The sequence below is a fragment of the Furipterus horrens genome, unplaced genomic scaffold (genome assembly GCF_987537825.1).
Source record: "Furipterus horrens unplaced genomic scaffold, mFurHor1.1.pri manual_scaffold_5, whole genome shotgun sequence".
NCBI lineage: Eukaryota > Metazoa > Chordata > Mammalia > Chiroptera > Furipteridae > Furipterus > Furipterus horrens.
The window spans coordinates 200,428,074-200,451,841 of record NW_028327175.1 but is presented as its reverse complement, the minus strand read 5'-3'; the positions used below and the strand labels follow the sequence as shown (position 1 = coordinate 200,451,841).

The 23,768-nt window shown below is 43.6% G+C and overlaps 1 protein-coding gene across 2 annotated transcripts; it reads right to left on the bottom strand.

Annotated features, from left to right (window-relative positions):
• Positions 1–1,162: 1,162 nt before the first annotated feature.
• Positions 1,163–19,421, bottom strand: TIAL1 (TIA1 cytotoxic granule associated RNA binding protein like 1). Of its 2 annotated transcripts, none has more exons than XM_090278779.1 (12): positions 18,934–19,421; positions 12,925–13,021; positions 8,131–8,280; positions 7,841–7,895; positions 7,599–7,686; positions 5,614–5,689; positions 4,346–4,454; positions 3,944–4,039; positions 3,749–3,833; positions 3,120–3,243; positions 2,653–2,792; positions 1,163–1,543 (listed from the first exon to the last, which is right to left on the bottom strand). In XM_090278779.1, exons 1-12 carry the CDS (start codon positions 18,963–18,965, stop codon positions 1,414–1,416), a joined length of 1,182 nt encoding a protein of 393 aa, XP_090134905.1. In that variant the 5' UTR covers positions 18,966–19,421; the 3' UTR covers positions 1,163–1,413. The 2 variants fall into 2 exon arrangements, with proteins under 2 accessions (XP_090134905.1, XP_090134906.1); XM_090278780.1 differs by having other exon boundaries at positions 8,131–8,229; positions 18,934–19,420.
• Positions 19,422–23,768: the final 4,347 nt, after the last annotated feature.

Genomic DNA, 23,768 nt, shown 5'->3' with positions numbered 1-23,768 from the left:
TGAAAAATCCCTCGGAGGCAAAGCCCAGCCTCACCGACCCACCCACACCGCCCGGCCTCTGTGCGGGCTTGTCATCCCACGCACACTGCCCACGCAAGGTAACCATTTCATTAAAAATAAAAGTCACAACTCTGTGTACTAGTTAAGCAGAATATCCAATTATAAATTGGTACAATGAACGGTCTAATATTTTAGCAATCTTATTTAAAAAATTCTAGGGCAAAATATATCTAATTTTAAAAAACACCCCAAGATTTTTAAAAAACACTTGTATTATACAATTCATAGGAACCTTGAAATGGTTTACAAGGTTTTAATCAAGGTATTTACATACCAAGTGATGTAAAGCAAAGAAAAAAAAAAAATCAAAGAAAAAATCTAACTCTTCCAATGACATTTTAAAATGTACTAATACATCAAAGATTTGTATGAAATTAAAATTAAGGCTTTTTCTGTATAGTAATTTGTATAATTTTAATTTTACATAATAGCCAACCTTGGAAATGTCAGTCTTAAACATTCTTACCAATCCATTGCATTCAATGCAGTGGGTGTGTTGAGTGTTACTTAAAATAATTACATTGCTACTTCTATGTTGAAGCATGCTTTTTAAACACTGGAGTTAATATTTACAATGTATACCATTTAAACTTCATGTAAAAGCACAAGTATGAATGTCTGACTTCAATACAAACACCATACTTGGAATCTTCCCCCAAAATGAAATGTGATTTACTAGTTTTAATAATCAATACTTCTTAAAGTCTTAAAAATACGTTTTAATGTGGACCACCAATATTTGCCCAAGTAACTCAGACAATGCTGTTCTTTATTTAGGCGCAACATTTCTGTATCAGCCTCGCTTCCGTTTCTTTAAGCATAAAGGGTTTCCTCCAAAGCAACTCCAAAACCATGCATTTCTTCTTAACAGCATATTTTTTGTCTGCTGACGTCAAACGCGGTCCGCCTCAGGTAGGGGAGGGGAATACCAAGGTTCAGGATGAACTTATATGTGATTCCCAGTTGTTCACGATCCTCCCTTTTTTCGCTCTTTTAAAAACAGTGAGTTAAAATACTGACCAGCAAGATAAAAATGGAATTGTATCTATTAATCAAAATGTATCACCCATTTCTCCTATTATATCAAAATTTGTAGTCAGAATTGTCTTTATTGACTTTATTTTAGTTTTTGTACACAAAGAAAAATCATGTTCATATCCATCATGAACAAAAACTTAAAAAGGCAAAACTAGAAGACATGTGTCCTTCACCAAAGCAAAGCTGTGCTAAAGGTTCCAAACATTTCAATTTTTAAAATAAATACTTTCATGTTCCGATGTCTCCTTCCATGTCTTCAGAGTGTCACAGGAAACTGAAGCTACCGTGAATCACCATTCTGTTCAGAGTCCCAGCTCACTGTGTTTGGTAACTTGCCATTCCGTATCCAGCCTGGTTAGGAGGAGGTATTACGGGGGGGGGAGGGGCTTGTCCTTGGGGGGGCTGAGCACCGAATCCGCCCATCCAAGCAGCAGAAGGCGATTGACTTGGAAAGGAAAAAAAAAAACCTTCAGCAAACACAAAGGAAAAACTACCTATACATTTATACGAAAATCAGGCAGAGCCAAGTCGTAGAATAGACAAGATATCAACAAACCCACAACAAAGAGCAAAAAGAATGATACACAGTCGTGTATGGAGAATATACATTACAATATCAGTCCTAAATTTTTGTTAATAACAACTTAACACAATGAATTCTCTGAAGAGTATCTCAAAACTAATTTTTTAAAAATGACAAAATGATTCAACACATCATCTACTTATATACTGCAAACGGTATATAAAATTACAAGAAATTTTTAAAACACAGTTCCATGTTAGAAAAAGGAAGAAGAAACGAGTGAAAATAAAGGTCTGGGTTGGCCTAGAAGGGATAAAAGTACAAGGGACCAGCCCATTCTATCAAGAAAGAAAAAAAAAGCTATTTAAAAACTTATTTATTTATTTTTACAGAGAAGGGGGGGGAGAGAGAGAGAGAGAGAGAGAGAGAGAGAGAGAGAGAGAGAGAGAGAGAGAGAGAGAGAGAGAAGGGGAGACAGGGGGAGGGAGAGAGGGGGAGAGAGAGATCTATTTGTTGTTTCGCTTATTCATGCATCATTGGCTGATTCTTGTACGTGTCCTGTCTGGGCACCAAACCCGCAACCTCGGCGATATCGGGACGATGCTCTAACCAACTGAGCTACCTGCCAGGGAAGCAAGCTACTTTTTTTTTATCAGATAAATCTCTGAGACTTCTCACACAAGCCAAGAGACAAAATCACTGAATTTCTGAGCCCATCTAGACAAACATCTGTTCCATGCAAAAAGAAACAAGTAGATAAAACAGTACATTGGAGATGTAAATCAAATTCTACCAGCTGCTTAGTGAGGCAGGAGGACACACCAAATGCTACCCCAACCTCCCGTCTCACCTAGGTAATAAGAAATAAATTTTTAGTATCATAAATCAGTTCTCAGAAGGTTTCTAAAATGCTTATAATTCCAAATAGTTCAATGTATTTAAGTGAAATAGACTCTCCCTAGGAAAACACCCTCTTGTATCTCTCTTGCCAGAACCGTATCCGTTTCTACAGCGGAGACACCCGAACTTACTCTACTCCGAATCCCTGCTGGTTCCACGGCTGCCCGTAGACCCCGTAGGGCGGGACCTGCCACCCGTTGGCCATGTACTGTCCGTACTGCTGCGGGTTTCCATAAACCTGGCTCCACTGGCCCCACTGGCTGTAGTCGACCTAGGAACAAGCAGATTGCTGTTTCAGGGAACAAGCAAGAACACAGCATTTGAAGAAAGTGGGAGACAAGGAAGAGAAAAACTAAGTAAGCACCCTTATGTGAATAGGACTCTGTTATTTATCATTGTCTAAGTTTATTGGGGTGGTGACACCTGCGAAGAGAAAGTATTAAGATTCAGTTAATACCACAAAATAACACTTTTGAAATAGCATTAAAAAAATTAACTGAAAGCAGATATTTGCCTTATTTTTTTTGTTTCACAGTCTCTAAAGCCTTTATGTAGATATATAAGAAACCTTAAAAAGTGCTATGAAAAATCGAATTACCTGCTGGAAGTTTTTAGTCATATCAGGAGATTCTTTACCCCAATAGCATTTAACAACATGTCCTTCGATTGTAGTACCATTCACTGACACAATGGCATGGGCCGCACTTTCATGGGTTGAAAATCTAAGAGGGAAAAAAAAGAAAACACCTTTTTCCCCCCATTTCTTGGTAATGATTTTTTTTTAAAGATTTTATTTATTTATTATTTTGAGAGAGAGGGGAAGGGAGGGAGAAAGAGAAGGAGAGAAACATCACTGTGTGGTTGCCTCTCGCACACTCCCAGGTGGGGACCTGACTGAAGACCTGGCCCGCAACCCAGGCCTGTGCCCTGACTGGGAATTGAACTGGTGACCCTTTGGTTCACAGGCTGGCGCTCAACCCTCTGAGTCACTCCAGCTGGGGCTGTCTTTTTTTTTTTTTTAAGAACTTAACAGTAAATAATACAGACCCTCATTAGTTTACAAGCATCGCCTTGGTACTGGTACCCTAGCGCACAGTGTGTAGGTAGGTTACAATTCGACACTGCGAAGAAGTACTGTGACAAACTCTGATACCTGGGGGCTCAAGTAATATAACTGACGGGAACGGATCGGGTATTGGGACGACAACATTACAAGTAGAATTTTACCTGACAAATGAATAGCCCTTCTCTGGAAAAACTCTTATTTCCATGATTTGTCCAAATGGTGAGAACGTTTGTCTCATAAGCTGATCTGAAAACCAGAAGCATAGAAAAGACTGCTCAAGCCCCACGTTTATCACGGAACTGGCGCTAACGGTGACGAGGCCCCACAAAGCGGGGTGAGAAGACCGGGCACCGTACCTGTTAACCCGGAAGCGATCCCCCCGCAGTACACCGTACAGTTCTTTGGACTTGACTGGTTTACTACGTCTTCAAATCTCAACTGCTTAGTGTTATCTACATGCACAGAGAAAACAAAAATGTTGATAGCTGTAGTGTGTTATAAAACTAATACATTTTATTAAGGTATGCCCCATTTGGGGGGAAATCTAATTCTTTTTCCTGCTGCTATGATTTCCCTACAATATCAGCTGGTTCACAGCTCCAAGTACACTTATATCAAAGCCCAATCCTTTTCAGACAATTATATTCAAGATGAAATGAGCTGGCAATGCTAATAAAACTTTTAAGAAACTTCAGACTATACTAACGCATGATTTTGTGAAGTAGCCATAATTGTAATGTACAGTAGACATATCTTACTTTCTTGTGTACTTTTAGGGGCGGGTGGTTTGCGCGTGGCCCAGTTGGTTCTGATCTGACGCCCGCCCAACCACTGACCTCCCATATGCACAATTGCATTTTCTGCGTCCTAGGGAGGAAAAAAGAGAAAGAAAGAGCTCTTACAAACAGAAACTAGAGGTTTATAGCCCCAGTAAGATGAAACACAACGCTGGCACTGCTGGACCAGTAAGTCTTATCAGTAAATGAATTTACTAGGCATCCCACATAACTGAATAAGTATCACAAGAAAATTATTTAAATCAAGTGATTCATGAGAGCTATTATTATTTATAGATTTCAAAATACCAGGAGAGCGGTTAAGCGTCAAGGAAAGTTATCGTCAGTCAAATGTGCGAGAAAAAAAATCACAATCTCACTGATTACAAAACAAAAGGAACACAGAAATTCCTTTAAGAATTCTGTTTTTCAAATATCTTAATTTGATGGGTGATTTATAATATAACTTTTACTGAAGAACATATAAAAACTCTAATGTCATGGTCTAAATTACCTATCCCCAAAAATGTCCATTCTAGTGCAATGGCTTGTAACTATAATACAGATTAAAAGCTCATTTTAAAACAGAAGACTTCTACATTGCTGGAGAATGCTACACAATGGCTGCCAATAAAAAATGAGTTTAGATTCTCAGAATTTGAATTTTCAATAAATCTAAGCAAAGAAAAATGTACGACTCCTGCCCTTTATCTTACTGCTTCAATAAAATGCAAGTAATTGAAGTTGCTGAAACGGTTCTGAAATACTAATACCAAAGGCCTCTTTACTATCTGATGTTCTAGTTAGTGCAAATGCTTAGATATTTTGGTATCTCTCAAATACATGCGAAAAGCAAAACGAATTGCTTCAATTTTCATTTACGTAACGTGCTCCAGGCCTTAATATGCCAGCTACAAAAGTATGAATAATAATTAAAAGTTAAAACTGAGATTTTCACGGTTAAGGCTAAGTATAACTCCGTCCAAATTCTGAGACTGCCTCGTCTGCCCTGAGCTTTACTTCTGTCACGTCTTACCTCCACCAGTGCACAAACGCAGCTTTGATACCCTTCCTTATAACCAGCTAGTTATTTCCAAGCTTATGGGAAAAGAATGAATTATACTCTATTACTAAAACACAAAAAACTACATAAAAGCTGTGTTTGTAGTTAACATCTAAGAATATTCAAGTTTCAGGTTATTTAATGATTAAATTTTGTGTTCAATTTAAATTGAGTTGAAAGAACGTACCAGTTTGTTATAAAAAGATACAAAACCATAGCCTTTGGATTTTCCAGTTGCCATGTCTTTAACTACTCGGGCATCCCTGTGAAAAGAAGCACAGCTAAATGAGGGAAGTAAGAGTTATTCTCAAAATAAAAACTAAAAGGAACCACACACACTGTATTGTGAGCATTTTTTAAATAAAATTTCAGTTAGCCCTATTTAACTACAGCCATTCCTGAACTCTCCCTAACGCTTCTTTACCTGTTAGAAAAAAGCAGTAGGACAAAAACATGTAATAAACATGCAACCTAATCAAATAGCCTGTGCTTTCTAAACTAAATGCTCAAATCTGAAGATTAATAGGAACAATAGTTTCCTTTTCTAATACTCTACTGGCTAGTGTCCTCTAAGGTTTACTGATTCTATAAATTACTGTAACAATACTAACTACTTCACCATGCAATCTCTAAATAGTTAAATGTCTTCTGCCTAGTGATACAAAATATATGAAATATTAAAAAATTGAAAAAGAGGAAAAAATAGGAATTAAAAAGGCATACATGGCCTGTTAACAGATTTCTTTATTTTTCTTGGTCAATTCTCTATCATCATTTTGGAGTTTGGGCAGCTGTAAATTTTGAAAAATTGACATTTTCAGAAATTTAAGAAAGGAGAATAAAAAACTAACAACAATGCTAAGCACACCAGTACGAAAACAACAAATTTACACAGAAATTTTAGTGAGTAAGTTAAAATGATTGGAAATATAGAACTCCACTGAATATAGAATGTTAAAATGTAAATACTAAAATATGTATATATAAATAATGTATAATAAGAATAAATAGAAATGAGAAAAAAAATCTACAACTGAGTTCCAGTGTGCACAGTTCCTTGCAGTTAGCCTTCAAGATCCTGTCCATTCTTATGAGCAATTCTGCAAAATAACCAGAATGCTATTACTTTTAATTGTGACTTGGACTTTAAAAAAACTGCAGGTCTCAGGTATAAATAAAGATTGAAAAACAGCAACCTGTATTATTTTTTATATTGACTTTTAAAACAGTACTACTTACCACATTTAAAGATTAAAAAGCAAAGCAAATATCAAAACAGAAAATTAAGAATTAAATCTTTCAAATAAATTAAATCTATGGAACAACAAATTGTATACAGAAGAACATTGTTGTTCTTAGGTGAAATATAGTCCTGTGAAGTAATACTAGAACATTTAATTTACATCTACAGGAAATACATAAAATAAGCAGATCTTAATCAAAAAGGTAAATTAGAATAAACATTTTACAGAATTGTAACCACTTAATTTTCCAATATATCTGATCGAGTAGCATACAGTGAAATTTGAGCATAAATTTTGTTAAAAATCAAACCACATTTGGGCCCAAACTAGCAGAATAAAATATCACTTACAAAAAAAAAAAAAAAAAAAAAACCCCAGACACAAACTAGTAATTAATCCCAAATTTATGGCTCAGGCATTGAAACATTTTAATACTATATAGTACTACTTTTCAGCTAAAATAGTAAAACACATTTATCATTATAATTAAACATATACATTTCCAACTTAACCACAATATACCCAAGAATTTATCTACTCCCCGCAACTTATAAAAAGTTTAATACACAATATAAATCACATTTATTTTTGGTTAACCCATTATTTTTAACCACCAAATATTTGAAACATTTGACAAAAAGTTGGACTTCATAATAGGTTTTACCACCCAAACATCTGCTTTAAAGATAACAAACAGAATCACTTAAAAAATTTAAACATATTATTCAGAGGATTAGATAAAAACAAGACCCCAAAACAGTAAAATGACATTAACATTTTCAACAACATCTACTAATCAAAAATACCAAAACAAACAAACAAAAAAAAATCACACTAAGTAGGGAAAGAAAAACTTAATTCTGATACAAGTTAATCATGTACAATTTTGCCTATCACTATTGAGTTTAACATTAATTATGATACTTACGATATTTTACCGAAGGGGGCAAATGCTGATTTGATATCTTCTGTTGTAATTTCTGGACTCAAATCCCCAACAAACACATGGAAGTGATCTGAAATTAAAGCGTTCGGTAATGAAATCCTCAAGGAGTCAGCCGCTAACCCTGTAACAGGCAACGCTACGGGAAGGAAGACGCCGCTTAAGCTGTGGCGTTGCCACGGGAATTTCAGAACTCTCCCACAATAAAAGGCAGCAGGGGTACTTACTGGAAGTATCTTTTTTCTGGCTACTTGGTGTTGTTGCCCAGTTTACTTTGACCTCCTAAAATAAAGATTATATTTAGTGCAATTATTAGGCATGTCATTAAAACACACACACTTCCCACTTTAAATCATTTATCAAGCAGGACAATCTTTACAAGAGCACTAAGCTGGATAAAGCAAAGCCATCGCTCAGCAGAGCTGAGTATTCATTGAAAAACTCGCTAAGGAAGAATGCCAACTAATGTGACACGCAAACACACACACCCCTTAGGTGCCGCCACCCATGGTCTTACCTTTCCCAAAATTTTTCTCCCATTCATAGCAGCTAGTGCAGCAGCTGCATCTCTGTGCTCATAAAACTCCACAAAGCAATATGGGTCATTGCTTGTATGCTGCAAAACAGAAAATCCGACAGAAGAGTTGACCCTTCTGCTATCGGGCTGCTGAGAAGAAAACCCAGGAAAAAACATTACTGATAGCTAGGAATGTACAGATGAGATTGCATAAGCTCAAGAAAGCCTAACACTCTACAGGTAAGGTTCACGGCGAGGCCTGACTTTGCGTCTCAGGCTGCCGCTGCGCCCAACAGAACTACCAAAGCAGCACACAAGCGTGGCCATCAGTATTAAGTCAAAACACAGGGTTCTGGTGAAGTACGATAAATAGAAAATAGAAGTTTATATTACATCAAACAAAACCTCAGGTCCCGAGTTGATGGATGAGGACTACTTCCTTACCACTGCTCTTCTCTCCCAACATTATTTCCAAAAGGGTGAATTCTATTTATGCATCATAATCCTTCATTAATTGTAGGCCATGACTATAAAAAATACAGAAATGAACCAACTTTACAAACTTCACTCCTGACTAGCACTACATATGATGAGACAAGATCATGTATTTTTTATAGGTAAGAAAGGAATGAGAATAAAAATTGAAAAAGTTCAGATAACAAACTATTGAAATGAATTCCCTATCTTCCAAAATATTCTAATGTACTGAAGACTCTACATACTTTTGAATTAGGTCTTCAAAGACCAGGAAAACACACCAGCGATCAAGAAAAAAATTTCTAAAAATGTCTTTGAATAAAATATTTCAGGACAAAGCTACTATTTTATATCACAAAAACACTGCTAAGAAACCTTTATTAAATATATTCTACAACATTATGCGTGACAGCAATTGGCAAATATTTATAAAGACGATGAGAAAGCATGCTACCATTACGGCAACTCGATCACCTAAAAACCTAAGTGGAAGTGAATTTTATAAAACTGCAGCCTATATTAAAGAGCCACACAACGGTACAAATACGTATTTTTTACATAAGGTTAAAAACATTCATCGTGGTTCAGGTAAAATGCTCTAAAAAATACTTAAAATGTGAAATTCTAGTTGCAGTTACAAAAGATAAAAATACCAGATAAAATAAAGATCTTTTTAAACAACCACTGTTTTTCACTCCAGGAGAGTTTTAGAAGAAAAACCCAAACTAAGACGGATAAATGGAACGATAGTGGCGAAGCAGCCAGAGGCCTTGCCTTGAGGGGGAAGGAAAGCAGGACCCCTGGTACAGACAGGGAAGCCCCGGGCCCACCCAAAGTCTCCTGTCACACCCCACGGAGCGCTGTGCTTACTGACTTAGCGGAAGAAAAGGAGGGCGAGGCTCCAAGTAGAAGCTACACCTGCAGTCCTCTTGTAAAAAAGCTAATACTGACGAGTAACATTCACTGAAGAAAGGGTTTTCAAGGCAAATAACCTAAAGCTGGGCTAGGCAATCTTCCCTTTCTCCCTACCTTTTCTGCCTGCGCTCTCTAAGGAAAGCACTGATAATTACGGCAAACCCTGCGAGAGCCCCGGGTAGGTCGACAACACGACGCTTCGGGAACCCAGTCTGTTCGTGCACACCACCCCAAGTTTCTCCAAGCAGCAGCAGGCCAGACCCAACGGGACGCACGGGCACGCACGCCCGTCTGCAGAACGCACATCACATCGTGCGTCCCATCTGAGGCCCGCTGACCTGTCACACCCCAGCGGGCAGGCGTGTTAGAGTTTTAAATCTGCCTGAGACGGGATAATATACATTTATTACAGTATGCAGGGAAAAGCTAGAATCTAAAATAAACAACGCCTGAAGGAAAACCACCATAAAGTTCAGGGGAAGAAAGGTCTTTCGTGGGCTGAAACGAAACGCAGGACAGGAAAAGAGATGCCTGGACAGCCCTGCCGGGGTGCATGCCCCCGGGAGCTTCCCGCCTGCAGCGCCGCCAAGGGACACTGAAAGTCGCCCGCCCTTATTACTGCTTTCACCAATTTTTGTTGGATGACATAAAGGGCAGGACAGAGAAATATGAGACCTTACAAATAAATATGTACAAGTTCAGGTGTGGGAGCTGTAGAATATGGATAAATTTTGAAAATTCATTTCGAATGCCTCTACCCCTCAAATGGCTATACACGCAGGTTTTAAAAACACACACACGCACACATTCAATCTCTATGAAACGTTTCACAAAAAATTTCTGGCGACTCTCCCCGGTTTCTTACGCCCCTTCTCTCCTAAACTTACTCCAGTCCCAGTCGGCTTCCAACCCAATGAAGCCACTCACACTTCACGCTGGAGTCACCACCGACCTCTCTGCCACCTCTGTGACCCCTTTTCTGTCCCAGCAGAATTCACGCCAGTTCACAACTCCCCGACCCCCCTTAGATTCCAGTGCACGCTCTCGGTTTTGTGTCTCCTCCCGGGGGAGGCACCGAGGCTCCGGCCCCCCGCCCCGCCCAGCACCCCCTCTGATCTCCGAGCTGGCGGCCCTCTAGCCCGCGGCCTCACACGCCACTGCCGGCCGCTGTCCTCAGCACTGGCCTTCCGGCGTCCCCAGCGGCCTTAGCCCGCTGCCCACGGCAACGCGCACCCCGCGGTCCGCCGCACACCTTAAACTCAGCACCGCCACACCAAGCTCCTGACTCCACACTCCTCCCTCGGTCATGCCCGTTTTAGCAAACGAACAGCGTTACCACCCACCCAACTGCACAAACAAGAACCTTGGGGCCATTCCTGACGTCTTCTTCTCCACACGTCCCACAGCCGATCGAGTCCTATGGTTCCTACCTCCAAAACACATCCCGAGTCTGTAAAGCTCTGTTCCTAAGGCTGCCACTCTAGAGGACAAGGCCACACCGCCTCTTACTTAGGCTCGTGAGGCAAACCCTTCCTTCGGCTCCTGCCCGTACAATGCACTCTCCAGTCCTTCTTCAAACAGAGGAACTTAAAAACACAAAGCAGAACGCATTACCCTGCTTAAAACCCCACCGCAACCAGAGTAAAATCCAGCCTCTCTCAAGGACTGTACTGTCCTATGTCATTCCCAGCCCTGCCTGCCCACCTCTTTCGACTCAAGTCCCAACACCTGTCCCCACTCACCAGACTTCAGCTATTCTGGTTTTGATTCTAGCAACACATCAAGTTCATTACCGACTCAAGACTTTTGTATTTGCTGTGCCCTATGCTTCCAGCTCTTCCCATAGATGGTATCATTTCGTTATTCCTGTGTCAGCTCAAAGAGGTGACATCTCCCCTCGCCACCGGGGCCACACAGCACCAACCCCCCAATCACCATCACACAACTGCCTGATTCTCTTCAGAGTCCCAGCTTTGAATATTGCCCAGCACAAGACAAATTTTAGTTAATAAAAAAAACGAATGAATGCATCATCAGAGACAGGAAGGAGAGAAAAGGTAATATACCCGAACAGACGCACGATCACCATCAGGAAAGAAGGCCAGTGTGCTTTACAGGTTTCCAACACCTCCCCTCTGTCTCAGGATACAACACAGACTCCTCGGCACGGCTTCTGGCCCCACCAAAGACTCCTGTGTCATCTCCCACACCTCTATGACCACTCGATACCACTGGAAACTCCAAGCCTGCTATAATTTCTGTCCTCCCCACTCTCTCACGGGCATTTCCACTCTGTCTATCAGAACAGATCAACATTCCTCTCTACCTGGAATCCCTTCCTCCTCAAATTCCTTTCTAGAAAGCTTCTATTACAATCTTTTCAGTTTCAGCCTAGACACTGACTCCTCTAAAAAGCCCCTCCACACCTCAGACTGTACTGGGACCAATGGGCTCCCACAGCACTTGAATTTGCTTACATAGCATTTATTATCCTATATCATTAGTGCCTGCGAACTCCTCTGTCTCCCTCATTAGACTGTAAAACTCTGTGGGGCTAGAAACTGTCTTATTCACCACTGTATCCCTAGCACTTACCCTAATACTCAGCACACAGTAAATGGTCCAAAAAAATGTGTCAAATAAACAAAAAGGAAGACGGAATAAACTGAAACACAAGTCACTGGATACTGTCAGAGTCCTAACCACGAAAGTTTAAAAAGTCATTTTCTGCCCCGTCTGGTGTGGCTCGGTAGACAGAGTGCTGGCCTGCGAACCAAAGGGTCACCAGTTCGATTCCCAGTCAGGGCACATGCCTGGGTTGCAGGCCAGGTCCCTGGTTAGGGGTGCACGAAAGGCAATCAATCACACATTGATGTTTCTCTGCCTTTCTTTATCCCTCCTTTCCCCTCTCTCTAAAATTAAACAAATAAAATCTTTTTTTTTTTAAGTAGTTTTCTTTGGGAAAAAAGGGAAACAAAATTATTACACTAGCAATTTAAATTCCTATCTACAACAGGCTGCTCAGTCATTAGTATTTACTAAAAACGCACAAGATGGATAGAGTTGCACTGAGCATATACTAACCCAATGTTCTTTTATACACACCAATTCCTGAACTTCAAATGTATACTACCTGAATCGGTAACATTCTTGCTGAACTGTATGAAAAGTCATCTAGTTTTTCAACACTCTGAGATAAGATGTCCTCGCAAATAAAACTCCATTCCAAACCTAGTCTGTCAGCCAGATCAAAGCAGAAAGTCAACACAACAAACACAAATCTCTCCATCAGAATAACTTGAGGCTTAAAAAGTTATTTTAAAATGACACTAATCAACTTATGTATCTCAAAATGTTACACATCATGCCAACTGTCAGCACATGGAGCTGGGAAGATCTTACCTCTGTTATCATTTTACAGCTTTTACAGGGTCCAATCTGACTGAATAATTGAAGTATAAGGACTTCTGTCACATCTCTGGAGAGGTTACCTACGTATCTGGACAAGAAGAAGAAAAAAAAAATCAGCAATTTTCTTTCAGCTCTGGCTCTAATGTATTATCATTTAACTCATCACCTTTTAGTTCACTGTAACTTCCTCTGTCTTCAATAAAAGTTTTCCAATTAAGCCTGATCCTATGGACGTAAAATTCATCCTTACTTAGCCCACTAAATTATTCTTCGACCATGGAAGTCCCAGTTCAAAACACTTTATAAATAACAAATCAATGTAACCTTGCATACCAAAAACATACTATTTTCTCATCTTATTTTTTAGAAAAAACAAACAAAAATTTAAACCAGTCTCAACTGTAATTTCTAGGTGTTACACACAATTCAGAATAATGTAGCTCAAAAAAAATAAAAGTATAACACATACACACAAAACGATTCATCGAAAACACCAATTATTAGCTATAAAGGGCTATAACCTGAGTCTGCCTTAGACCTCCAACCAAAGTACATAAATAAAATTGTTACTGACGTTATGCCTGGTTTCAGAAGAGCAGGGTAAAGAAATAAAATTTCCTAGCCTAAAATACATCAGAATCAAAATACACATTTATGTAGATAAAGCAAATATAAAGACTTCTTTAAAACTCAGAAAATTTAAGACAAATAAAGGTATTTTTCTGACTATGCATATATAAAGAATTGAGATTGTTTTTTAAATTATAAATTGAACATATATATTTTGTATAAGAAATTCAAAACCCAGATACATTTTAAAAAGAGGGAGAAGGAGAAAAAAAAAGACCACCCAGAGATGACCGCCTTGGTTTCTTTTGTAGCATAGATGTATTTTAATTTAGCTTTCTTAATTCTCAGACTTATAATTTTTAAGTCTTAGGTACTTTGTATAATCCCTAAAATCTGCCTGTTATGAACCTCATCGAGCCAACAAATACTTGTAAAAATTAACAGTTTCTTCTGGAAAGTAAACGGACATAAATTTTTATTTTCCTAATATATAACATCTCGACACTTAGTACTGAGACCAAAATAAGCTTTGCATCATCTATTACCATATTAAATACATAACTGCTTTAAGACGAAACACTTTCAAAAAACAGACTGAGAAAAAGGTAAGGCTGTGTGTAATAAAAAACTTAAGTGATTAGGAATGAAGAGCAACTTCCCAGCTCAGCTAAGAATCTCAGTGCAACGGGCGCTGAGACTTCTCGTTTACGTGCTCCAGAGCGGACCCGCAGGCCCTACGCTACTTCAACAGCAGACTGAACTCGTGACGACTGCTTTGGGCCCGCCCGTGCCACCCTTCCTTTACAATTAGAGTGGAACGGACCCATCGGTGGGCCATGCAGTGACACACTTTTCCAGCAGCAGCGAACGGTTACAGGATGGTGAGCTAGCCAGACAACTGCCTGGCCCTTTTTAACTCACTGGGGTTTGTGAGCAAGGATGCATGGCATAATTTCTTTTTCATACAAGGTGGCCCTATCTGAGAGGACAACGAAGAAGGGACCCTGATCTCCTAAGTGTTACACTCATCTAACCTAAAGTGCCAGTTAGCTCATTTTTAAAAGAACTGACGTGGATAAAACTAATTTTCAGAAATTGACACTACCCAGTAACAAAGTTCAAGCAGAATGACCGTTATGATACAACAAATTTTAAATAGTCTTAAATTTGCATTACTGTTTAAAACATTGATCTGCTCAGGAAAAACTGCATGGGCATTAATTACTTTCCATACGTAACAGTCACAATTAAAGCTGTTGGTGTTTGATATGATTTTTATTTCAAGTCAACCTATTTCCAATCAGTTATAGATTCTGAAGAATTTCTAGAGGCACATTTAAATATATTAACTTACATTTCAAGTACCGATGCCAAAGAGCAAAACGTTAATCTGAGTTTAGAATGGTATGAAATGCTTATAGAAAAATCTAATTTTAAGGTTTCCTATTTTTCAAATATCTCTACTAAAAGTTCTGTGGTAAAGCAGCAAACTTCTTTCCGCTCTGCTTATGAAGCAGTCAACATATTCTACAGTTCCAAGTGTTTAAAAATAAAGTTTTGACTTGAAGAACATGTATAAAATAACAGAAAGCAAGTGGCTCAAAGTTTTGTATTGAGAGGTCAATTCAAAGAGCAAACATTTAGGAAATTCCGAAAAGATTTTTAACTCAAGGGAATAAAAAGAAGGCGTACCTTGGGTCTATTTTGTCTTCTAAGAGCAGGAACTGTAGGAACTAAAGCATTAGAAGTGGAAAATGATGCCTGCATCCCTAACATCAGGGTTAAAGCCCAACCCGAGACGAGACACTTGGCAGCCTCGCAGCAGACAAAGCTCACACTGCCAAACCCCTTCTTACGTCCCACTAGGCAGAATTTTAAGTTAAGGACATTGTGCCTTTCAGATAAAAGACAAATCGCACTTTTTCACTATTGAATGTGCTCTCATTCTGGAAAGAGTAGCCCTACCAGGGCTGAAATTACCAGCACTTTTACAAAACATATTACAGCCAAATTTCCATAAAAAGTAACACTTTTGTTTTTGTTCTTGACAGGTTCATATAGAGGAGATTTTGCAAAAACACCCTTCAGTGGGCCGCTAATGAATCAATCAATCTGTCAATATTTCATTTTAAGTAGGAGGCAAGGTGCAGGAGGGACAAGTGAACTGACCAACTAGATAAGGAATATATTTACACACATACACATACATTTTAAAGAAACAGAGAATTAGAATTAAGTTGAATGAAGAGCTTAATTGCAGCCACAATACAGCCAAATCTATGGTATAGTCAATTTTATAATGGGATTTAATAGTATTTTCTTCTGCTCTTGCCTTTAGCTATTTAGTTTATACTCTGAACCACTGGTTTATGTCCTCCTTTTGGCTGAGTTATCAGGCAGAACAGCCTCAAAGACGGCACTGCACAGCGTGGTATGATCCCAGGTCCACAGCTCCTACTCGTCTGGTGCATCAGAGAGATGAAGCAAGCAAGCTACAGCAGAACGCCATTGTAATGTCATGTTCTGTTATAGATTCGGAGGTGCCATGGCTCAAATCACTGCACTCAAAGCCACCCACGACACGTCTGAAACCTGGGTCCTACAAGGCAGGTGTCAGGCGGTCGGTCCACTTACATGGCATGACCTTTTGTGTTTGCTTTTCCAGATCGCAAGTTACCCAATACATAGTACCCCAATATAATGTCAAATAAAAATGGAGAGCATCAGAAAACAGACCTTTAAACAACTCTATGAAAAACTTTAGGCTCAACATCAAAGCAATTCTATACCACTTTAAATACCATCAAATAAATTAGTAATATGGTAGGAAATGAATATTTAAAGACCTACCTAGGCTATAAACACCATATTGTTTTCTGATGATAGAACCATATGTCTTAGCTTGTGTGTGTCTGCAGGAAAAAAACCTCACTAGTAACACACAGGCAGTTTAAGGAACAGTTTAAGATAAGCTTTGTTAAGAGTACATTCTTTTTAACACATACTAGCCACTTGAAATACTAATCCATAGTTCCAATGTAAAATAAAAGGAGCTCAATAAGTAATAAACAAAATAAAACCCTTACTAGGCATCAACCTCTAAGGTCACGTTCAAAGTTTTCATTAATTACTTGTATCTAATGAATTCTGAGAAATATGTAAAATAAACACTTAAAAAACTACTATGAATTATTTAATTAAAATCTGACCCCAAAAAATCCCAATTGTGAAAGATCTGCTTTTACCTCAAATTTTTACATTTGAAGGTTTTTAATATATATGCATATATATATAAATATATATATATATAATCAGTCATTTTTTTAAACTGGACTTAATGAAAAGCATAATCATGGTAAAATATTGGAATACCTCTTATTTTCCAGGCAGGGTAAGACCTAGGAAGATGGAGCAGCCTTTGTCTAAAAAGAACAGCCCTCCCCTGGGGAGAGGGGAGGAGGGAGCGGGCGGCAGAAGAGCGAGCGGGAGGGACACAGGTGCTCCAAGCCCAAGACGCGTCCCTTCTCAGGGGTACGCGCGCCACGCTCTCAGACAACTGTAAACACAGACAACTTAAGTGTGTTTCCGAAAAGACAGCAGGAAACTGGAGGTAGGAAATGAGTGTAGAAGTAACGGACCAAGAAGCTAGCCCGCCAGTTTGTTGGGGACCAAGGTGCGACGGAGAAGACAGGGCAGAAGCAAGGGGCAGCTGAGGTGTGTGAGGGACAAGTGCTGAAACAGCACGCACTCGGCGCGGCCGGAGCGAGACCTGTCCTCGCGGGACACGCGCCGCGCGCGCTTACCGTTACTCAGGAGCTACTATGATGCAATGACGATGTCACTTTCAGACACAATGTAATTGTAGCTTCTTTCGGTAACTTGTATCTCCGTTTGGTAACCTGTATCTTTTCTAAACGCACGCTGGCGGGGCCCTAACCGGCCTCCCCAGCCCCCACGCAGGTGCGCCTTGCTAACTAAATACCCAGCTTCGGCGTCGGACGTTAAAGCACAAATTTCAAGTCCGTCCCAATTCTCCTCTCTGGGAAAAGGAGGGCGAAATGGAAGACAGAACGAAGCAGATAAAAGTTTCACTAAGCAGGCTTTTCATTCAAGCAGCCGAAGGGCTTAAGTTGGCCTCCGAGTCTCAGAACGGGAGGGCAAATACCTCCGTGAAACAGAGCCGTGGGAATGAAAAAGGCCAAGCCCCCCGCCCCCCAACAAAACAGAACAAAACGAAACAAAGCAAAAACCCGGACCCATAGCGAACAGGTGCCCACTTCACTGAGCGGCCTCTCCCTTGGGAGCACCGAGGACAGGAGCGGCGAGCTGGCCAGGCTGCCCGGGTCCCCACCCTCCCGCATCTGTCCCCCCAAAGCCGCCTCCCCGGCCACCAGCAGCGCCGGACGGACTATGACCCCGACGCCGGGCAGAGGCCAGAGAAAACAGAGCGGAGAGGGGACGCCTCGTGCTGGGTGGAGGGGGATGAGCCGAGCTTCAAACGCCCGGTTAGAAGGAATCGCGGGCTGAAAACGAACCACCAGCGCAGGGAACAGGAGGGGCGCGCCGGGCGGCCGGGACAGGCCCGCGGGCGCCGCGTCCTCGCGCTTCCTTACGGAGGGAACTCGGTGAGCGGCCGGGGACGAGCCTCATTCATTCGACCGGGCTGCGGGGAAAAGGCCGCAGCGAAGCCCGAAGAGAAGGCGCCCCGAAGACACCCCGCGGGTCGTGGGCAGAAAGGCACCCCCTGACCCCGCTCTAACGGGCCCGACACGCGGCCGGAGTAGAAAGCGGGGCCCCGCAAGGGCAGAAGCGGTGTCATTACTGGTCAGCCCGGCGCGCGGGGCGGTCCGCGCGGGGACGGGGGCTCCCTCTGCACTTGGAAAGCAGCGGGCGCCGGGGCGCGCGTCGGACAGCGGGGCGGGGGCGCGCGGGGGCCCGAGCAGCGGGCCAGGGGCTCGCGCCGCCCCAGACCGTGCGGCTGCCCCGGGGAGCGAAGAGCCCGGAGCGGCTGCAGCGGGGGTCCGTCCCCCGGGGTTCGCGGGGGGGATGCGGCTCCGGCCCCACCCCCACCGGGCCCTGCCCCCGCGGGGACGGCTCCCGGCCCGGCCCGAGGCCCCCGGAGCAGAGCGGGACCTCTCCCGGGCCTGACAGCTCCGGCTGTGCAGACGCCCGGCCGAGGGACAGCGCGCAGGGAAGGGCGCGAGGGAAAAAGGCCGGAGCGAGCGCCGGGCCCCAGGAAGTGGCCGTGGGGGGTGGGGGGGCTTCCTTCCCGGGAAAACGGGGCACAGGAGGAATGCACTCCGCGTCCGCGCCGCCCCGGCCCCGGAGCCGCCGGAAGTCCCGGCCCGGCCCCGCTCTCCTGCGCCCTCCCGCAGCGTCCCGCGGCGCGCGGGCCGCTGGGCGCCGGGCACCCTCCTTTCGGGTACTCACAGAGTCCGGGGCTGCCCGTCGTCTTCCATCATGGTGGGTGCGACGGAGTGATCCCGGGACAAGGGGGAGAGGGCAGGGTTGGGGAGGGGAGGGGGCGGGGAGGAAGGGGAGGGGAGCTCCGGGCACCAGCCGGGCGCAGAGGAAAAGGCACCGAACCCTGCTCTCGGGCTCTCTCCCCCCAGCCTGCTCCGGACACTGCGCTCCAACCCGGAGGAGCAGGCGGAGGAGGAGGATGAACAAAATGGCTGCCGCCACCAGCCAGGCAGGAAACGGGGCAGGGCGCAGGCGCGGCCCGCCGGGTCACTGCTTCGGCTAGCCGACGGCCTACGGAGGGGGACAGCTTAATGAGAAGAAAAACGGGCCCCTGAGGAAACCCTGCATCCGGTTACGAGCGCTCACGTCGTCACTGTGCGCCTCCTGGCCGGCCGAAGCCGAGCCGGCTCGAGGAGAGAAACCAGACAACCCCCGGGCAGCTGAAGCCTGGGAATTGTGGTCCTGGAAATGAGGGACACGCTCCTCCACAAGCCTTCTGGGAACTGTAGTCCAAAGGAAGCGGCGGAGGTCCGCGCCCGGGGGCGCGAAGGAGAGACTTCTGGGTAGTGTAGTCCTGCGTGAGGACGTGCGGCGACCAGGAAGTCGGCGTGTTGGGAGGGGAGCCGAGGAATAAAGGCGATGCTAAAAGGCGCGGAAACGAGGTGGGAAGAAACGCTGTCCCGAACGGGAACTACGAAACCCAGAGTGCCTGCCGCTGGGGGCCGCCCGCGGCCTGCTGCGGGCATTGTAAGGCTCTTCAATTGGCTCAACCTGAGCTGCTGCTCCGCCTCCTTCCGGCCCGGAGAGCGGTTTCTTCAACTGCGGCTCGGGTGGCACTCTGGCTCCGCATGGCGTCCGAGCCGGCGGCTCTGCAGGGCCCTCTGTTGATCAGAACGCCTGGCCTGTGGTCCTCAACTGCCGCCCCGCGCGGCGGGCCGGGAACGAGCCCCTCGGGCTTCCGCAGGGCCGGCCGCAGGCTCTGGGCGCGCCTTCCTGCGAGCAGACGCTCCCCGCCGCGGGAGCTTGCTCTGTGGAGCGCCGTGCAGGCTCCAGGGCGTCCGCATCCATCCTCATCCCACTGGGGACGGGCGTAAGAAGAGCGTTAAAATGACTTAACGAGGCAGGGTGAGGGGCCGTGGTAGTACCCTCCTGCCCCCTTATTTAATTTTCAGAGTAAAAAAAAAGCCTCTGGGCAGAGGCGCGCGCAGACGCCGGGTCGTGTTCGTGCTGCCCTGTCGTGTGGCCGCAGTGAAGTGTCGCTGGAACACGTGGGAAGCCGGGTGCAGGCTGGCTCTGTGGCCGCGCGGAGTCCGATTTTCTCCGCGCGGTTCCCCGGACGCGCTGTCTCCGCCGCCCCCGCCGCACGCGTCTGTAGGAGAACGTTAGTGAGTTCGCAGCCGCGCGTGTAACCTAACGAGAGGCGGCGGTGAGGTCCGGCGTCTGGTCCCGGGCTTCGGGGCCGCTGTGCCGTCCGCGGTGCGCCCCTGGGCCCGCCGAACCTTAGTTCTGGAGGAGCCCACAGTGCGGCGAAAGCGTTGTGATGGCAGCACGGGGGGAGGGTGGGTTTCTGCATGGGAGGCTTCGAAGGGACCCTGGCAAGGGAGTGGAGCCCCGTTAAGTCAGTGGGAGCAACAGAGGGGCACAGAGGCCGAGACTCGTGGCTAAACTGTGATTTGTTTGTTTGTTTGTTCCCGGACGGAGGAGTGGGGGAGGCGTGCCGTAGGGGTCTTGAGAGCTAAGAGAGGAGGGCAGGGATTTGTGAAGGGTTTATATCGAGCTGGTGAGTTTGGGCTTTGCTGTACAGGCAATGAGGAGCTACTCAAAGGTTTTCGTTTTTGGTTTGTTTTTTTTTTGGACCTAGGTATAGAACTGCACTTATCATAATCCAATTTATCATCGGTCCATGCCTGCCTCAGTGTGTTAGTTTCCTATTGCTGCTACCACAAACTTAGTGACTTACAACAGCAGTGTATTATCTTACAGTTCTGGAGATCAGAAGTCTGAAGTCAGTTTCGCTGGGCTGAAGTCAAGGTGTTGGCAGGGCTGGTTCCTTCTGAAGTTTAGAACAAAATAGGTTCTTTGCCTCTTTCAGCTTCTAGAGGCGGCCTGCATGCCTTAGCATTTGGCTCCTTCCTCCATCTTCAAAAACAGCAGCATATTCTTTCCTCCCTGAGCTCTGCTTCTGGCCTTCCATCTCTTTCTGACGGATAATCCTGCCTCTTTGCCTTACAGGGAAGGACCGTTTATTTGTTTATTTATTTATGTGTTTTCTAAATGGATTTGTTGGAGTGACATTGCTTCACAAAACCATACAGGCTTTGGTTTTTTTTTTTTAAGGTTGCATTTATTTGTTTTTAGAGGGGAAAGGATGGAGAAAGAGGGAGAGAAACATCCATCGGTTGCCTCTCATACCCCCAAATGGGAACCTGGTCTGCAACCCAGGCGTGTGCCTGGACTGGGAATCAAACCGGTGACCTTTTGATTTGCAGGACTATGCCCAGCCCACTGAGCCACACAAGTCAGGGCTGCTTTTGCTTTATTTTTTTTTTTTATTTTTTTATTTTTAATTCATTGATTCTTGTATATGTCTTGACCAGGGATCGAACCCACAACCTTGCATTATCAGGGTGATGTTTTAATCAGCTGAGCTACTCAGCCAGGGCTGAATTGTTTTTGATGTAATAAAAAGAATATGCCCACTACACACCTATTAAAATGGCTAAAATCCAAAACAGTGACACCAAATGCTGGTGAGGATGTGAAGAAACGGGCGTTCATTCATTGCTGGTGGGAGTACAGAACGGTGCAGCTACTCTGGAAGCCATGTAGGCAGTTTCTTACAAAGCTACACATAGCTCTGATGTATTTACCCAAGTGAGTTAAAAACTTAGGTTCTCATGCAGACCTGCACATGAATTATTACAGCAGCTTTATTCATAAAAATTGGGAGCAACCAAGATATCTTTCCATAAGCGAACGGCTAAACTAGTACATCCAAACAACGGAATGGTATTCAGTGACAGGAAGAAATGAGCTGTCTAGCTACAAAAAGAGGCGGAGGGCTCTTAACTGCTACTGCTAAGTGGAAGAAGCTAGTCTCCAAAGGCTGCACACTGTGTGATTCCCACTGTGTGACCCTCGGGGAAGGCAAAGCTGTGGAGTAAAAAGATGACTGGTTGCCAGGGGCAGTAGGACGGCTGAGCAGCAGAAGCACAGGGCATTTCTTACAGTGATGAAACTATTCTGTATGATCCTATAATGGTGGGTCCTAATGTAAACTAGGGACTCTCATTAACAATATATGGCTGTTGGGTCATCAGCTGCAACAAGTGTAGCAGGTAAATGATACAGTAACAATGGGGGGGAAACTCTGCTGGTGGGGAGAATGTATATTGAAACTTTGTAATTTCTGCCCTCTTGTGTCAACCTAAAACTACTCTAAGACATAAAGTCTGTTACAAAGGGAAAATGTCTTTGTATCTTTTTTGAAACGTCTTTTTTTTTAACCTACTGTAACGAGGGTAACGATTCAGCCATATTTTATGTGTGTGATTCATTCACTTTCACTATTGTATGATACAATACTGCGTGAACATGGCAGACTTTGTCTGATTTCTCACTGATGGGCATTCAAGTTGCTTCCAAGTCTTTAGAACTGTGAACAGTGCTGCTGGGAAAGTTCTTGCTCGTGTCTCCTGTTAGAGATGCGTAAGAGCTTTCTTTGGTCCGCTTAGGTGCCTACCTAAAAGTAGAATTGTTCAGTCACAGGGTATGTGAATATCCAGTTTTAAAAGATAAGATCAAACATATTTTTCCAAAGTAGACACATGGATCTGCATTCCCATTAGCATTGTGTAGGAGGGCGTATGAAAGGATCCACATCCTCTTAAGCACGTGCTTTTGCCAGACATTATCAATCAAAGTGTTAGCTCAGTGTGGTCTTAATTTGTATTTACCTAATCAATAAGATTGAGCATTTCTTGCCCAGGCTGGTGTGGCTCAGTGGATTCAGTGCCAGCCTACAGACTGGGGGGTCGCCAGTTCGGTTCCAGGTCGGGGCACATGCCTGGGTTGCAGGCCGGGCCAGGCCTCCGGTCAGGGCATGTGAGAGGTGACCACACATTGATGTTTCTCTCCCTCTCTTCCTCTCTCCCTGCCCCCCTCTCTAAAAATATATAAATTTTTTTAATTGAGCATTTCTTCATATTTTACTAGCCATATGTGTTTCTTCTTCTAAAAAAAAAAATACCTTTTGCTTATTTTTCTATTAGGTTTTATGTGCTTGTAGATTCAAAGGAATTTTTAATGCTAGTCCTTTCTCAGGTATATTGCAAAAACCTCCTGTTTGTAACTTGTCTCTTTTTAAATGCCTTTAATGAACAAAAGTCTTAATTTCGAAGTGGTCAAATCCAGTGTGTGTGTGTGTGTGTGTGTCTTTAAGAACTGTTTTCCACCCTGGCTGCTGTGGCTCAGTGGATTGAGTGCTGCTGGCCTGAGAACCCAAAGGTCACCAGTTTGCTTCCCAGTCAGGGCACAGGCCTGGGTTGTGGGCCAGGTCCCCAGCTGGGGGCGTGCGAGAGGCAGCCAATCGGTGTGTGTCTCACACATCAGTATTTCTCCCCCTCTGTCCCTTCCTTCCCTTTTCTCTTAAAATAAATAAAGTCTTTTTTTAAAACAAAGAACAATTTTCCTTTCTCAAGATCTAAGTTACACACCCTAAGAGATACCCATAGAGTCTCCCAAAAGTTTTAAACCTTAGCATTTGACCTTGAACCCATTAATCTGCATGGAGTTAAATTTTG

What these genes read in the sequence shown, in the direction of transcription:
- TIAL1 (XM_090278779.1), bottom strand. Translation starts at nt 18,965, where the DNA reads ATGATGGAAGACGACGGGCAGCCCCGGACTCT. An exon ending in GACGGGCAGCCCCGGACTCT is followed by an intron (nt 13,022 to 18,933) that starts GTGAGTACCCGA and finishes CTTCTTGTCCAG; the next exon opens with ATACGTAGGTAACCTCTCCA. An exon ending in AAGGGCTATTCATTTGTCAG is followed by an intron (nt 3,244 to 3,748) that starts GTAAAATTCTAC and finishes TTTCCCTCTTAG; the next exon opens with ATTTTCAACCCATGAAAGTG.